General features: G+C 43.4%; 8 protein-coding genes across 8 annotated transcripts; 4 read left to right on the top strand and 4 right to left on the bottom strand.

The window, feature by feature from the left end:
* Positions 1–9: 9 nt before the first annotated feature.
* On the bottom strand, positions 10–1,107 carry BYT42DRAFT_478745 (uncharacterized protein; the record flags this gene model as incomplete). Its single annotated transcript, XM_051563658.1, has 2 exons — positions 10–768; positions 862–1,107. Coding segments are annotated over 2 exons (1,005 nt in total), but the record flags the coding sequence as incomplete, so codon positions are not given.
* A 580-nt stretch (positions 1,108–1,687) lies between these two features.
* On the bottom strand, positions 1,688–2,371 carry BYT42DRAFT_345700 (uncharacterized protein). The gene is made up of 3 exons (XM_051563146.1): positions 2,157–2,371; positions 1,811–2,094; positions 1,688–1,753 (listed from the first exon to the last, which is right to left on the bottom strand). The coding sequence occupies exons 1-2, from the start codon at positions 2,337–2,339 to the stop codon at positions 1,942–1,944; spliced, it is 336 nt and encodes a 111-aa protein (XP_051422792.1). The 5' UTR covers positions 2,340–2,371; the 3' UTR covers positions 1,688–1,753; positions 1,811–1,941.
* A 54-nt stretch (positions 2,372–2,425) lies between these two features.
* Positions 2,426–3,703, top strand: BYT42DRAFT_570454 (uncharacterized protein). Its single transcript, XM_051568391.1, has 2 exons — positions 2,426–3,097; positions 3,155–3,703. Exons 1-2 carry the CDS (start codon positions 2,455–2,457, stop codon positions 3,313–3,315), a joined length of 804 nt encoding a protein of 267 aa, XP_051422791.1. The 5' UTR covers positions 2,426–2,454; the 3' UTR covers positions 3,316–3,703.
* Positions 3,704–5,108: 1,405 nt separating this feature from the next.
* On the top strand, positions 5,109–6,635 carry BYT42DRAFT_496830 (kinase-like domain-containing protein; the record flags this gene model as incomplete). Its single annotated transcript, XM_051564453.1, has 7 exons — positions 5,109–5,214; positions 5,282–5,415; positions 5,490–5,669; positions 5,744–5,862; positions 5,929–6,115; positions 6,242–6,391; positions 6,474–6,635. 7 exons carry the CDS (start codon positions 5,109–5,111, stop codon positions 6,633–6,635), a joined length of 1,038 nt encoding a protein of 345 aa, XP_051422790.1.
* A 742-nt stretch (positions 6,636–7,377) lies between these two features.
* On the top strand, positions 7,378–7,770 carry BYT42DRAFT_481856 (uncharacterized protein; the record flags this gene model as incomplete). The annotated part of the gene is made up of 1 exon (XM_051563693.1): positions 7,378–7,770. A coding segment is annotated over one exon (393 nt), but the record flags the coding sequence as incomplete, so codon positions are not given.
* A 107-nt stretch (positions 7,771–7,877) lies between these two features.
* BYT42DRAFT_345469 (uncharacterized protein) lies at positions 7,878–9,687 on the bottom strand. The gene is made up of 7 exons (XM_051563145.1): positions 9,303–9,687; positions 9,163–9,238; positions 9,011–9,101; positions 8,820–8,938; positions 8,462–8,716; positions 8,200–8,406; positions 7,878–8,095 (listed from the first exon to the last, which is right to left on the bottom strand). The coding sequence occupies exons 1-7, from the start codon at positions 9,341–9,343 to the stop codon at positions 7,955–7,957; spliced, it is 930 nt and encodes a 309-aa protein (XP_051422788.1). The 5' UTR covers positions 9,344–9,687; the 3' UTR covers positions 7,878–7,954.
* A 17-nt stretch (positions 9,688–9,704) lies between these two features.
* Positions 9,705–12,038, top strand: BYT42DRAFT_570423 (major facilitator superfamily domain-containing protein). Its single transcript, XM_051568390.1, has 8 exons — positions 9,705–9,854; positions 9,958–10,008; positions 10,116–10,258; positions 10,343–10,589; positions 10,651–10,703; positions 10,760–10,788; positions 10,867–11,632; positions 11,706–12,038. The coding sequence occupies exons 1-8, from the start codon at positions 9,724–9,726 to the stop codon at positions 11,861–11,863; spliced, it is 1,578 nt and encodes a 525-aa protein (XP_051422787.1). The 5' UTR covers positions 9,705–9,723; the 3' UTR covers positions 11,864–12,038.
* Positions 12,039–12,174: 136 nt separating this feature from the next.
* BYT42DRAFT_614148 (uncharacterized protein) lies at positions 12,175–12,681 on the bottom strand (the record flags this gene model as incomplete). Its single annotated transcript, XM_051571821.1, has 2 exons — positions 12,175–12,513; positions 12,595–12,681. 2 exons carry the CDS (start codon positions 12,679–12,681, stop codon positions 12,175–12,177), a joined length of 426 nt encoding a protein of 141 aa, XP_051422786.1.
* Positions 12,682–15,356: the final 2,675 nt, after the last annotated feature.

Below are 15,356 nucleotides of genomic sequence, written 5' to 3'. Positions count from 1 at the left end.
GACAGCAGAAAGCTCGACAAATACATTGCCAGCATTCGCTCCTGTATGTCTCTTGGAATGGATTCTTCGTTTCAATTCACCGATAGCTCGTTCCATCGCGAAAGCCGCCGTAAAAGGCAAAGGTCCAAGTCTTTCAATGATCTTGTATAAATGACTCAAGTAATGTTGATTTACCGTGAACACAGCAGCAGCAATTTTCTTTGAGCGCACTTGTTCGTGCAGCCATGCAGTCCATGAAAAGACAGTGGCTTTCAATGACCTGATTTGGTCTACTGAGAGTTCACGACTAAGCGCGTAGCAGTAGATCTCGCTCAGATCAATAATGGCTTTCCGGACACCAGGATCTGTGTAGAATTCAAGTACAATAGTTGGAACGAAAAATCGCACAAAGTGAATCCAATCCACTGCACGGTAGAAGCCGCTTTGAGTTGCTACATCGCCACAGTCACCGGCAAAAGAAGATGGTATCAGACTTCTCGAGGCCGCAATTCTGGCTCCAATCAATTGGCGATTTTTGGGCGACAGATAGAAGGGATTTGCGGATTCGCCATAGTCACCAAGGATAAGTCGCCAGAGCTGCTTACCAATCCCGGGACCGAGCAGGTGCATAGGGTCAACCGGAAAGAAAGTTGCACCATGGAACGATGACAATGTTGCAAATGGGCTTGCCTTCTGTTGACCAAGGCATTGATCGGAGATTTGAAATGTTTGTGAGAGACGAATGCTTGCTTTGGGCCGGTGGTCAGCTTGAGCTTCATCTCTTCCATTCTAACAAGCAGTTATATCTCCATTCATGCGAATCTATATTTATGACCTTACTTTAAAAACGGGTGGAAATGTCATGCGATTCTCTGTGTATACCCCACGGATAGTGCAGAATCGGCAACCATGATAATGGTTATGACCAGCATGCCCACACATCTTGGCAACCGCAGGAATATCTCCACCAACAAACATAAGATGTCCTTTCACTTTGAGTGTACCGCTTCCTATCCGTACAATCATGCCACTCTCGGAAAGTTCGCGCACTTCAGTAAGAAATGGTTCCAAAAAGCTAAAGATGTCTGCAGGCTTATTGGGACCAGGTGTAACGCAGACTTGAAGCATGTACTTGTCTTCTGTACGTTTCTCGGGAGGAAGATTGAGTAAAACTACGTGCACAATTGTCATGGAATACTGTCCACGCTTGAACGGCTGAAAGTCGTCTGTATACAGTCCAAGCGCCAGATCCAGTTCGTTTTCAAACATCAAGTTCTTCATCTCCTTGTATACATTTCCATCAAAAATATCTTTCATCACGGATGGCGACGACTCTCTGCTAGATCTGTACCGAAGCAAATTACGCGTTTGATCATTACTGATCAAAAGTGCAAGCTGCTCTTTCAAGGACAATTGCTGCATTGTCATTGCTGGAGTGCACAAATCAGCTTTGAACCGGGGTTCCTGACAGTGCGTACACGCAAGACTGTCCTCACCAGCCTGATACATCTTGCAGCCACTGCGGCAGACGTCATATATCTTCGGCTGGATAGGATATGAACGCCGAAGAGCATTTCGCGAACGATGGTAGCTTAACAGCGGTGGGAGCAGACCATCCGTGTAATTGTTGACGATTTTCACCATCCGTCCGAAAAATTCTCTGGAGGCTCCGAACTCCACAGTCAGCGCATAAAGATCAATGCTAGCTTTGACTTTGTCTTCTTCAGGGATGTGCACGTTGTGCATGTCGTATACCTTAGCATCATCGGCATTTCTACTTTTATATAAACACATTAGCACTGACCCTATCGGAGAAAAAAATAAGATTTACATTGCTTCTGGCACCGTCTCGATCCCAAATGCTTCGTGCTCTTCCACTACCGTATCATAGACCAACTCCTCGTCCAAATCCATGTAGTCCTCTTGATCAATTGCTTCCATGCGATATGCAGGACCAGTCTCCTATGTAAAGATAGTTAAGCATTTGATGTTGTTTCTATCGCGAAGAATATTAAAGTTATCATTGACGACGATGCCAATACTTACGTTAATGGGCGCAAGATTGACAGCATCATTGTGAAGGTTACTTTCAACGTTGCCATTAGTTGCACTAGGCTAACAAAAGAAGTCTATTAGATTGGTGTCACTGCTTAGTAACGCCGAGATGGGCTTATTACTTGGCGCATAAAACGGCCACCTAGTTCTGGTACTGCCAAGAGCTCTCCAGCTGGGATTGTTGCACGCAATAAGTCGATTTTTTTCGGAATACAATTATCATAGTGGGCGTTCAAATGGTCTGAAGAGCCTTTGATGTAACGGCGGCAGATGATGCATAATTTCGTTTCAATTCTTTTCGACATGACGTGAAATGAATAAAAGGGGTAAAGGGTGCTGAGATCGATTTTGCGTTGAAAAAAACTTTTTGCGCCCTGGTTGTTTACTTTTTCTCTTTCTCTCTTCTTTATTCGTTTTTCAATGTCACAAAGTCAAGATACTGCGACCCAGCTATTCACCACCTTCATTGGAATAGTTTCTGAGTTCAAAGCTCTGGTGAAGAGTGAGTCTTCCTCAACAGATGCGAAAATAGATAGTTTGTGCGCTGCAGTCGACGAGTTGAAAGACACAGTTGCAGCAATGAACTCCAAACTTGACGAGTTCAATACCCGACTCCAAAGGGAGGTGGAGTCGCGAAACGACATCTCGCACGTACTCCCATTGTACCAGCACGTCGGCGGTGAGTCGAGTCCGTTCGCGGACATGCCGATCAGACGCACGGTACAGCATCCCCAAGATGCTTCTGGTGCACCCAGAAAGTGGAGCTGGGAGCTCTTCAAGATCTTGGGGTGCGACGTTCTCAAGGAAAGGTGGGATGACTGCCTCCTGACCACCTTCAAAAAGAACGTAAAAGTGTTTACGAAGAGGCTGGTTTGGGACCTCCGGTCGAGGCATTCGTTACCCGCAACGGCAACATGGTCGGATCTTCCCTCCCAGATCCAGAACGAAGCTGTGCTGTTGTTGGAGGGAGGAGTAGGTGTGGATTTCCCGTTGAAAGCTTGTGCGGGCAACTGGGGCGCGCGCCTTCTGATGGTTCACGCGTTCCAAAAATGCAAAGTGAAAGGTAAGCTTGCAAATGGGCTGTTGCTAACCTGTGTCAGGTATTAAATCTTGTTATTAGAAGCCGTGGAACCTGAAGAAGGTGACGCCAGGTATGTTATAATGCGATACATGTCTTTGATGTTTTATGAACTAATGAAGAGCTACTTCAACGGATTTTACAGAATCAATGCTTCAGCTGAGGGAAGGTACGTTTTACTCCGTGTGTTCTTGTATAGATAAAGGCCTGTCGAAGCTGGTTCACTTACATCTCACAGCTAACTAATCACATTCTCTTATGATGCAGCATTTGCGATGAAGAAGTCTTGGCGCAGGACGAGCAGATGGCCGTTTCTGCTGAAGTTCACTCTCTCGCCAACGAGGTGAGCACATCGCCTTTGTGCACAGCTGTGCGAATGGGCTTTGACGCTCACCTGTCCAGCGATGAGGACAACGAATTTGCCGGTGCTAAAGCTTTGCCAGGTAGGAGTAATGATAGTAGCAGCATCCAACCAAACACTGTAGCAAAAACATTAGGTTCATCTTGCCAGAGTTGACTTCTTTGACAAATCATCTAACATCTTTCTGAAGGCAAGAAACGTGGTCGCCCGGCGAAAGCTGTCAATTCCCGCAAAGCTGTAACTACGAAGAGAGTCAAGAAGACTTTGACAAATAGGAAATCTCTTGAATAATCCTATTAATTTATTTAATAAACCAAATTATAAAAACCATTCGTGCGTGCTATTGCTATTTGAATAAAAAAAAATGGAAGTGAGGTTCCAACCAATAACAATGCCGGTTGGAAGCCAATCAGAGAGACCCAACATGTTCCGAGATTCAGAAAATACTCTAAAAGTATTCAAAATTATTCAATCGGATACTCGAAAAATAATCGGAAAATGCCTGATTTTTTACAAATTTGAGTATCCAAATATCCGAATATTTTCGGAGTACTTTCCGAATATTTTTTTCCTAAGGTGTAAGTTAGAGAGATAGAAAAAAAGGTGACATAGTAAGGCGCGAAAGCTGGGATAATCCATATATAGCAGTCGTAGTCCTTTATTAGCCCATATCTCAAAAATAAGCAAAGGTAGGTGGATTGCATTGTGGGGATCGTGCCGTGTGTTGATCTCTCAACGCGGGATCGACCCACAGCGCGGCCCTGTGCAATCCAGTCACCTTTTTGTTTTTGGCCTTGGCGGGACTCAAAGTCCTAGAATGAGAAGAAAAGTACTTGATGCATTCAGAAAAGGGGTTTTGGTTTACGCAAGGTTTCGTGGTCCCAATGGACAATAGGTTTTACCCTGTTTGGTAGCATCATTAAGGGATTTCAATACTATATAGGATGCAGTAACATAGCATTGTGGCGACGCTCCAAGAAGTGGAAAGACCAGCATACTGTATAATATGACCTTGATATAAGGAATGATGCCCTGATTGATACTTGATGCGGTGCGCACTCTTGTATGTTTTTCCAATTCCTGTTTCAATCACACTCTCAAAAGTCATGTACTTCTTGGATGAAACTATTTGGGACAAATTTTACATGTTTAATCGTTGACCCAATGTTACTGAAAACATATCACTGCAACATATAAAGAAAAACGTGATAGAAAAAATCTCACACAATACACATACCGTTGACTCGAATACACAGCTAAGGTTCTTTGGTTAATGCAAAGGGAAGCTGGCCAAATAAAAGATTGTCAAACACAAGTGAGATGACCTTTTCTGCAATCTTTACCGTTTCATCTTGCTGCCCTTTGCTGCAACATGCAATACGTTGCTAATAAAGCCATAATAAGTGTGGTATGGTCGGTTGCATTTATGAACACGACATCATTCGATATACTTGCTACTATATAACGAGTTGTCGCTGGATGGATCCATATGCAAGCGGAGGGTCAAAAAGATGTGTGACTACTGGGCCACTGAGAATGGAGCATTGGGCTGGATTCCGCAGTAGACCACCTTTCTTTGTGAATTTTTCAAGCGTCGAGTCCTCTTCTTTAATTCCAGCTTGCAACTGACCCATCATGGCTGTTAAAACAGAGGCTGCCGACGATGCTAATGTGGATGTAGAGAAAAAGTATCAAAAGGACGCAAAAGTAGGCGAGGGTACCTATGCCGTGGTTTACCGAGGTTAGTTGATCCACCGTGATGCTTGGATCTTTATGGCATGAACCTGACACTGATCTGTTCTCTTCAGGAACCATGGTGGCCACTGGACGCCAAGTCGCTATCAAAAAGATCAAGATGGGCCAATTCAAAGATGGACTCGATCTGACAGCTATTCGCGAAGTCAAATATCTTCAAGAACTTGCGCATCCCAACGTGATTGAAGTAATTGTGAACATAGGTCTCGGTGGTGTTGTGGTCGTTCTTCTTTTACTAACGGCCAACATGGTTACAATCAGTTAGTAGACGTGTTTTCCCACAAGACCAATCTTAATTTGGTGCTAGAGTATTTGGACTCAGACTTGGAGCAGGTCATCAAAGATAAGAGCATTCTGTTTATGCCGGCCGATATCAAATCGTGGATGATGATGATGTTACGTGGACTGGATCACTGTCATAGGCATTTTATATTACACCGAGTATGTGGCAATGTTCATGAGTGGTCTTTCTACCGAGGACAACCTCTGATTCGTTGTTTTCGCATGATGGATAGGATATGAAGCCTAATAACTTGTTACTGACTCGCGACGGTGTCCTTAAAATTGCTGATTTTGGTCTTGCCAGAGACTGGGGTGATCCAGGGCGACAAATGACCTCACAAGTGGTGACAAGGTGATACGCATATTTGTTTTGGGAAAAAAAAAAAGACGACAGTGACTCATGTGGTGGAGTGATTAGATGGTATAGATCACCCGAGCTTTTGTTTGGCGCCAAGGAGTACTCGTACGCGGTGGATATCTGGGCGGTGGGTTGTATCTTTGCAGAGCTCATGTTGAGAACGCCTTACGTTGCCGGCGATTCGGATATGGACCAACTTATGAAGATCTTCCATGCTCTGGGCACACCCACTGAGATGGATTGGCCGGTTCGTATCCTATTCGGAATATTTAGAATCTTTTTATTTGGATGACCTTTTTTTTTGACAAACGTCGGACAAGGTGACAGGAAAAGAAATAGTAAAAGGCTAATGATGCATCGATTGTTTATGTAGGGCATGACATCGTTGCCGGATTACATTCAATTCAAACCGTTTCCCAAAGTGCCGTTACGGCAATACTTCACCGCCGCTGGGTCTGACGCACTGGATCTTTTAGAAAAGATGCTTGTTTTTGATCCCAACAAACGATGGACAACCGAGGAGGTAGGTTAATACAGGGTACAAAAAAAAAAAAAAAGAAGAGAATCTGATGAAATGTTACACCGGCCTACCCGCCAATCCACAGTGTCTTGATCATTCGTACTTTCGGAATCTGCCGTTGCCTACGAAACCAGAAAAGTTACCACAAAAAGCGCCTAATGCGGAGCAGGTTGCGCAAACCCTCAAGCGGAAACCGGATTCGTTTGCAAATGAAGATCCATCGGAAAGGAAAATGCCGAGAAAATAAGATGGCTATTTTTTTTGGGAAGGCTTTCATGCATGACCTGAAAAAATTTTGTCTTTTTGTAAATAAACTACTGCACCACATCATTTCCCAAATCCCTTTTTCCCCGGGGTAGTACAACAGGTGTAAAAAGTTCTGCTGACAGTCGCAAGAAATGAAATAGAGAAGAAAAAGAACAAAAAAAGAAAGAAAGAAAGGGGAAACGAGAGTAAGACAACATGGCAAAAAAAGGTTGATCGTTATCGGGTGCGGATCACGGACATGATTGCGGCAGGTGACCTAGGAGATAACCGACAGGTTTCTTTGACGGGATTCATGCCAATGGTATCGAATGGCGCTGCTCCGTTGGATACCGTTGATGTGCATTGTGGTCTTCTCACTCAATCGTGATGATTGGCGCGTGATACCATTGAATGGCGGGAATTTAATCTTTTTTCATATGAGATCGGTGGTGGAACGATGGCAAAAAAATAGAGGGCAGATAAAAGAAAAAAAAATTAAAGCTGGTCGAATGGGACAGCGGGACTGTGTTCTCTTTTCTCAATTCAACCCCCCCTTTTTTTTTCTGGCCTTGAATCGGTGTCGCCCTGTTTTTTTTACTCTTTATTGCGACTTGTTATCTTGTTCATCTGAAGCCATGTTGACTGCTCGGTATGAACCGCACGATCTTTTCAGGTCGTCCAAACCCATCTTGCGACGTAAACCGCATAAACAAACTCCCGTGGTGCATTTTGACGAAGAATTGAAACGCGATCGATTCATCGAATTAGCTCAGGCAGCCTTGGAACAAGCTATCAAAGAAGAAGATCAAAAAGGAGTCATTAGAGAAATGGTCGAAGCCTTGATTGCTCGAAGTGGCGCCCCACTCGTGGCCGAAGTCATTTCAGAGCAGATGCGAAGTCAAGATTTGATTGAACAGCTCGCCGAACGCCACCAAGAGCGAAGGCAGTTGAATGACGACACCACACCTTTTCCGCATACTCTCAAGGAACCGCTGGACGAAACCTTGCGAAGTGTCAATACCGCTGCCACCTACGATGAAACGGTCGAACCCATGACGCTCATGGCAGAATACATGTGGCGCTTCTTTCGACTCCTGTTGCTTGCAAGTATTGTAGGCCTCATTTACCATTTCTTGTGCGCATATTCCCCTCTTACACAGTCATGATTCCCCTTTGATATTTTTTTTTCTGTCTTTTGCCCTTTTTTTTTTCTTCAACATCACACCCTTTATCTCTCCAGATTCCCCGTCGTCTTCTTCTTCTTCTCCCCTTCAAACTTCACTTTTTTCCGATAACCAAGGAATCGCGATAACCCTTCAGCTAATTGCTATTCAAAATATCCAGCTCATACAAAAGTGTAGACACGAGTTGCTGATCCTCACGTGTGTTGCCATAAAATCGTGTTATCAGCTCTTGCCGATCGTCTGAAATCGCTTCTACCACGCAGACGAACGTGTTGCCCTAGATGTAATGTGTGAGAAATTCTAGATTTCACCTTCTTCTTTCCAAAAATGACATAAATAAAATCAAAGGGAACCAATTGTCTTTTTCTTTCTGTTCCTTACCATGGTTTGGTTGTGCAGCCTGATCTGCATATCTTTGTTGATACCCAAAGTTGGTTGGATTTCCATGATTTTCCGCAGAAATGCAGCCGAATAAACTTTTTCAATTCCCGGTGACTGGTCTTGCACCACATCCTTGGCATGCTCATCCACCGTTTTATGAAGCTGATTGATTTTCAGGTTGCAGTTCATCGCCAATGGGTCAGCTCGCTGTGCTTTTTCTGTCATGTTTTGATCTTTTTTTTTTTTTTTTTTTTTTTTTTACCTGGTCGATGATATACAGTCCAAATGCGTGATTGATAGTCACTGGATCTGTGGTGGTGGCAAATGAGATGGAAATAGTATTATTACACTGCATCAGTTTGGGAGGATGGATTCGAATGCGTTCGATATGTTTTGTGAAAGCAGGTAAACAGAGCTGCTCTGCAGTCTCCAATGTAAACAATGTCCTGGACTCGCAGCGGGTATCATTTGTTATCTGAAAGGTAGAGATGGAGTCGTAGGTTATCGTTTCTGCATACTGTTGTGTGATAGTGGTGTGAAAATAATTATAATCAGATGCATGAGTTAGACATTGTCGATTGGTTTTGAGAAGAAAAACAACAACCCCCTGATTGACTTACTTTGCTTGCTGTATCGAATCGGATCGATCCGCTCAACTGCATCAGCGGAAAATGCGTCCCGTTGATAATAGTCACCGTAAGTAGAACCGTACCATCCGGACCCTGCTCCAATTGACTAGCTTTTTTGGAGACAAAAGATTTCAGTCACTTTCTGATCCAATAAAGGATTTTGAATAGGTCAGTCACTGTACCTAGTTTGACGCCGGTTTTGAACACTTGTTGCATCATGGAATTCACCATGTCTGTCATTTGAACACTCCGTTCCAGACTGCTGGCCAAGGTCTAAGCAGCAATTATTAAACAAGGTGGGACTAAGAAAGGGTCACGGCGCGTCTTCACCTACAGAGTAAACACTGGAAAACGACGACTGAACACCCTGCAGCGACGTGCTCAGCGCACTGAATGCGTCTTGTTTTGATCTGTAACAAAAACTGTCAATGAACAAAGTCCATATAAGATCTGTATTGACCATGAAAGTATTACTCATTGGTGGAAGCATCTTTGGACGGATCAGGGGAACTCATAGGGATAAAAACGCTTAGTACGGAAACCGAGACGGATGAAGTCAACGTCAATCGATCGGAGACATAAAAAAAAGCCAAAATATTAGATCATCGACAGACAGGCTGAGCTTGCATTTTTTTGGCTCGTGCGAAATTCTATGGGATGCAAATGCCATCGACGTCTTTTTTTTTGACATGACGATGGAACCACGGAATCTCCGCTATGCAAGCAAAAACCCCACATGCATTTTTTTTTCGATGGAGCGATCCACCGGATAACCTAAAAGAGGTCAAAACTTCGCGGGTACAGAAAAATCGTTCCGAGAAACCAGTGCTTTTAAAAACCACCGAGTGTGCGGTTATTCAAATGTCCCACCTCTTCCTTCCCTTCCTATATCATTATGACCTCTTTGAAAAATCGGCCGTGCCTTGCTGAAGCAACGCCTCTGTTGCCTAAACCACTCACGCCCAAAGAAAAACCTTCATATTGGTTCGCCATCCTATTGCCGTTTGGTGTGGCCTTCGGCACCGGGTAAAATTCATGCGTTCCCATGATTTGGGAGGAATACAATCATAACAATAAAAGGCATATTGATGTAAACTATTCATTTCTCTTGTTCCCATGTTGTCAACAGAGCCCTTTTAGCCCCTCAATTTCAATTCTACACTGAAATATTCTGCGACAGGTAGGCTCCCCACTCCATGTTGGTTGCAATGACGAGATGCCATGGCAGCCGAAAAAAAAAAAAAAAGCTAATCGCGATCCTTGGCTTTTTTTTTTCTGGTCCCAAAGATATTATGAAGCGAAAGAGGTCACAAACATGGATATCACAGACATAGAATTCGTATTACCGCTCAAAGATTGTGCTATACCCGAAATTCAGGCTATTGTATCCCGAGCCTATGCGGTCATGACGTTTCTTACATTTGCCTCCGGTATGATTTTCTCCAACTTTCATGCACAGAAAAAAATGTTGTCTAGGCAATTGCAACACTCACCGGACTCTTTCTCTTTGGTAGCTCTTTTAATGGCAAGTTACTATGGTTCTTTATCCGATCGAAAGGGTCGCAAATTGGTGCTTTTTATTTCAGCGCTCGGCAATATCACACCATTGATCTGCTACATTGCGACGGCCAAGTATCAGGAATACTTTGGTGTAACCTTACTTTACTTGGCGCCATTGTTGAAAGGCCTCTTGGCAGGTGAGAATATTCAAATGGCCGCCATTCAAGCTTACATCTCCGATTGCACCACACGAAGGCAAAGGTAAAAAAAGCCCTCGTTACCCTCATCCGTCCTATTTGTGCTAACCATGCCCTAATGTCAGAACCACTGCCTTTGGTCGCATGTTGGCTTCTATCTACATTGGTGCTACGCTGGGTAACTTGGAGCAATGATAATAATCAACTTTCGTCGCGTTGACTCGCAATCTTTAGGTCCTTCGGTGGCGAGTATTCTCATCGAAGTACGTAAAACCCACAAGACAATGACTAAAGATAGAGAATGTTATTTGACTGACTTGAACGATTTGCCTTTTTATTAGAAAACGCACAGTATTCTAGCCGTGTTCTACCTTGCTGTGTTTGTTCACTTTTTATTTGGTATTTACACGGCTGTCATTCCCGAATCCAATGAACCTCTGTATCGGCCATCTGAAACCAAGATCCAGGCTGCTCCTTCCCCATTTTGGAAACGGTTAAATGTCTTTTCCGCATTAACCATCCTGAGTCGCACAGAGATACGCCATCTGACACCTTGTGCTTTACCGATTCTCGGTACGATCCAATTCTTGATGACCGCCGTTGCCATGCCGCCTACACTGCTGTATGCGATGCTGAAATTCGATTGGACCGCCGTCGAAGGTGGTGTGTACGTGAGCATTGCCTCCTTTAGCCGGCTCATCATGATGGCCGCTGTGCTTCCAGCCATTGCCTTGCTTTTCCATAAAAAGTCGATGCGTTCCCGTCGTGAAAGCACCAAAAGCAACCTCTCGTCGTCCTCAACCGGCTCCTCCCCCTCTTCCTCTTCCTCCTCCTCCTCCCTCCTTGTATCGCCGCCCAATGAAGAAGATGTCGAGCACAATATGCTTCTCGATACCTGGATGATCCGTGTCGGTGTAGCCACGGAAACTCTTGCCTTACTATTGTTTGGTCTGGCGACCAACGGTACCTCGTTCACACTCATCGTGGTTCTTCAAAGCCTGTCACTGCTGGGACAACCTTCTCTCCGTTCTTTACTGACCTCGCTTGTCAAACCCTCCGAAGTGGGACAAGTACTCGGCGCCTCGGCCGTCATTGAATCCATTGGCAGTAAGTTTTTATAATAGATCACGCGCACCGCCACACTAACGATTGCTGAAAATGCTAATATCACCATTGATAGTGATATTTTGTCAAGTTGTCATCAACACTCTATACAGTGCTTCTGTAAGTACCATGCCAAATCTCGTGTTTTTCTTTTGCGCTAGTATTGCTGGCATTGCTTGCATTCTGGCGTTCTTGATCCATCCTGTCAAGTCAACGACGGATGAGGAAGCCTAGTGCATGTGAAAAAGTTACCCTCCTTGATACTCCTTCATTTGACACCGTTTTTGTTTGTCATACGCTTCATACATCATTTTTGCTTTTTGTCTTTTTCCAGTTAATTAATTATTTTCTATTTGCTTTTCATTCTTTGAAGTTTACTCCAAACGATAAAGTTTTTAATTCTGACATTGATCATCAATTCAATGTTGGCTTCACTTAATTTATTATTTTACGTTGTTTTGCCCGGTTTCTAACGGTCTTGGTCTTGGAACTATTTCCTCGTACACGATACGTGGTGAGAGGTGGAGTTTCTTTTATTTTAGAGTCTACGGTACAGGATGACAGGATAAGCATGACGGATTCCGCATGGCGCGCACTTTTCCATCCAGGCGTTCAAGACATTTATGCAAATGTCGAATCTGGGTTTTGAGTTCGTCGCAAGCGATGGCCAATTCTCGGTCCATGTCTTCGAGCACTTGCCGCGATGCCGCCTCGAGAGGCCAGATTGTGTAGGCATTGACGAGCGAATGCAATACAATATGAATAGCCGTCCATTCGCCCCGCAGATGAGCCAGATCGTTCTCTAGAATTTCAATGGCTTGAGGATTCGGCGTAACCAACGGCTTGTTCACGTCACATCCACATGACGTGGTATACCAACGTGGCTGCACGATCATAATCGAGCCCAAAATCAGTATGCGGCTGATTGGATTGGGCCCTTCAATTTATATTAATGAAAGGCATACCAGCCACAAGAAGATATAAATGAACTGCACGAGGGATGTTTGTACAAGTCCGTGATAAAGAGATACTAATTCCAAGGAGCGCCGCATGGTGGACCCTATCTTTTCCAACTATACTTACGGGACGCCACTAAGAAAATAAGCTCTCTCTTTCCTTGCTGCATCCCTAATAAAATCAGGGCTACGCGTGCAAGGTTTCCATGGGGCCATGCACGTTCTATTGCTGATGTCCAAGAGCAGAAGAACAGCACAAAAAATCAGGCCATTCTTGCGTTAAGGGAGGAACCTTCAGGCACTTGTTTCAGTGAAAAGTCAGACAACGAAGATAAACAAATAAACTCTGAATTCACACGACTCTTTAGAATGGTCAATAAAAAGACTTTGGCGATGACGATCCCCTCATTAAGCTCTTGGGAAACAACCACTTTCTCTTGTTATCAAGTGCCCGCTTATTGAACCGTTTTAAGCTGATAATGCATATCCCTTCTGGAGTCGGACTGTAGTAATGTGGATGCATCTTCTCCAGAAATAGAACAATAGCTCGTCGACCTGGCTCCCAAAAATGAAAATAAAAACCCATAAAACTGGGTGCATCATGTACGCTTTATTAGAAGTTGCCGCAGGAGCTTTAAGTTCAAGTTTAATTTCAATCGATCATAGAACGATAGTTTTGATGCATTCTTTCTACCTTTTGCCAATAAAAGTATTTTGGGGTAAGAGCGATAATCGCTCTGGATTGGCCTTCTCGTCTTGAGTTCCTGTAGTGTCTGAAGGTCTAGTTTTTCCAGGTTGACTGGAAGCATCTCGGTGTCTGGGTCTTCGCATGACCTCTTAAAGATTAGTATTGAGGAGAATAGCTTTGCGAAGATTGGTAGAAACAATGGCACTTAGAAAAAGATCAGTTGAAGTGCGCATAATTTTTCTTTTTTGGCATGAATCCGTGCGGATCTCATTGTGTACACTCCTGTTCAATAGTCACCGTAGGAATTTCAAAATTTCTAATTTCCCAAAAAAAAAAAAAAAAAAAAAAATTCGAAAATGCAATGATATGTTTCGATGGACAGCGGTCATAATAAAAGGCCATCCGAACAACTCCAAAATTTATAGATCAGATATTCGATAACCTGTAAATGAATAAAGGTATAACAAACAGTATTTAATACGACGTTTGACCGCGTTCTTTCTCTATTACAATGCGGCACCTATTGGGCACCTAATCACTAACGGGGCTTGCAGGCACCCTTCCTTTTCCGCATTCTTTCTGGTCCCGTCCTGCTGAAAATGTCTTTTTGCTGGTGGCCCCCGTCACGAAGGTTTTTTCGTTTTTTTTTTCGTTGTCCGCGTTGCTTGCCTGTCCCTTCGGTGTTGCTTCTGTTCGTTCCAGACAACTTTTTTTTCCTGACCTAGTATCCCGCTTGTGTCCTTTTGGTTGGACGTCTGTTTTTTTTTTTTTTTTTTTTTTTTTTTTTTTTTTTTTTTTTTTTGGTTCCTCTTGTCGTCCCTGGGTGTTTCTTGGTTTTTCCTCCCCTCGTCCGGGGCGTTTATCGCCGTCCTCCCCCAGGTTGCGGACTTCTAGTAGTGGGCGACCATCTTCCCAGAGGTTACGGTAAGTTTTTCAATAAAGTAAGAAAGCTGTATATGATATAATTTCAATGATGACTCTTGTTTTCTTTGTTTTCTTTTGTCTTCTCTCCCTAATCTGGTCATTTTCCAACTCGCAAATAATTATCTTTTACTTGTCTATATTTGATTTACTCTCATCATTTGATGTTTATGCTTTTTATGTCTTTTTTCTTGTATTGCCATTTTGTCTGTATCATAATTTGCGATTTTGTGATTTTCAAATTCCTACGGTGACTTTTGAAATAAACAGTAGGCCAGACAATCATATCCAGCAGTGACTTTCGTCGGTGAACCAGTAATTAGCCTTACCAGCCTAACTTTGGTTTGATTCGTCTTAAAAAACGTACTCCAGTTCCGATGACATGAGCGTGTATAGTACATTAGATATGCAATAGTTTACAAGAGGTATTGTGTTTTAGCAAAGATTGCTCCTAGTATTAACGTCTTTTCTCAAGCCGTCTCATCCGCATTGCTTGTTTGAAGTCGATCCAACAACTGGATCAGTCCCTGCGCTGAATAACAATGCTCTAATAACAACAAATAACATCACCATGAATACGTACACATGCATAACCTTCAGGTTTCCAACTCCGGGGTTCAATGATATATTACCTTCACAGTCCCAAAGGATTTTGGACCACAAATCATTCATCATCAAAAGACTTCTTGTACCAAGAATAATCAAATGTCTATAAAAAAATCAAACCAAGTGAGCCTTTATGCGTTTCAGGTCACAAAGAGCATTCATTACGCGTACCTCTTGGCTCGCGTCAAGGCTACATTTACACGCGGACGATTATCCATAAAGACACTGTTGGTAGTCCTTACGGTGGATAATATAATCACTTCTTTTTCTCCACCCTGATGATCGTCATATTCCAAAAATTAAGCTGTATTCATTACGATACTGCTAGTTCAACATTTACCTGAAATGCATCCACTGTCGAAATCTACCAGACGTATCAGTCATCGGACCAAGCATATGTTATTATTGTTCATCATTTACCTGTACGCCTTTCGCATTCGCTTTCATGGTCTCACTCAAATGTGCTACTAGTCGATCGCCTTGCTCTTTATCTGTACCGTATTTGAATCGTCTGTCAGCGGTCGCATGCCCTGCCTATTTTCAATTTCTGAAATCA

This window comes from Radiomyces spectabilis, assembly GCF_025331425.1.
Source record: "Radiomyces spectabilis strain NRRL 2753 chromosome Unknown BYT42scaffold_7, whole genome shotgun sequence".
In the NCBI taxonomy this organism is placed as follows: Eukaryota; Fungi; Mucoromycota; class Mucoromycetes; order Mucorales; family Radiomycetaceae; genus Radiomyces; species Radiomyces spectabilis.
Note: the sequence above shows the minus strand (reverse complement) of the source record. Positions and strands in the feature narration are given on the sequence as shown.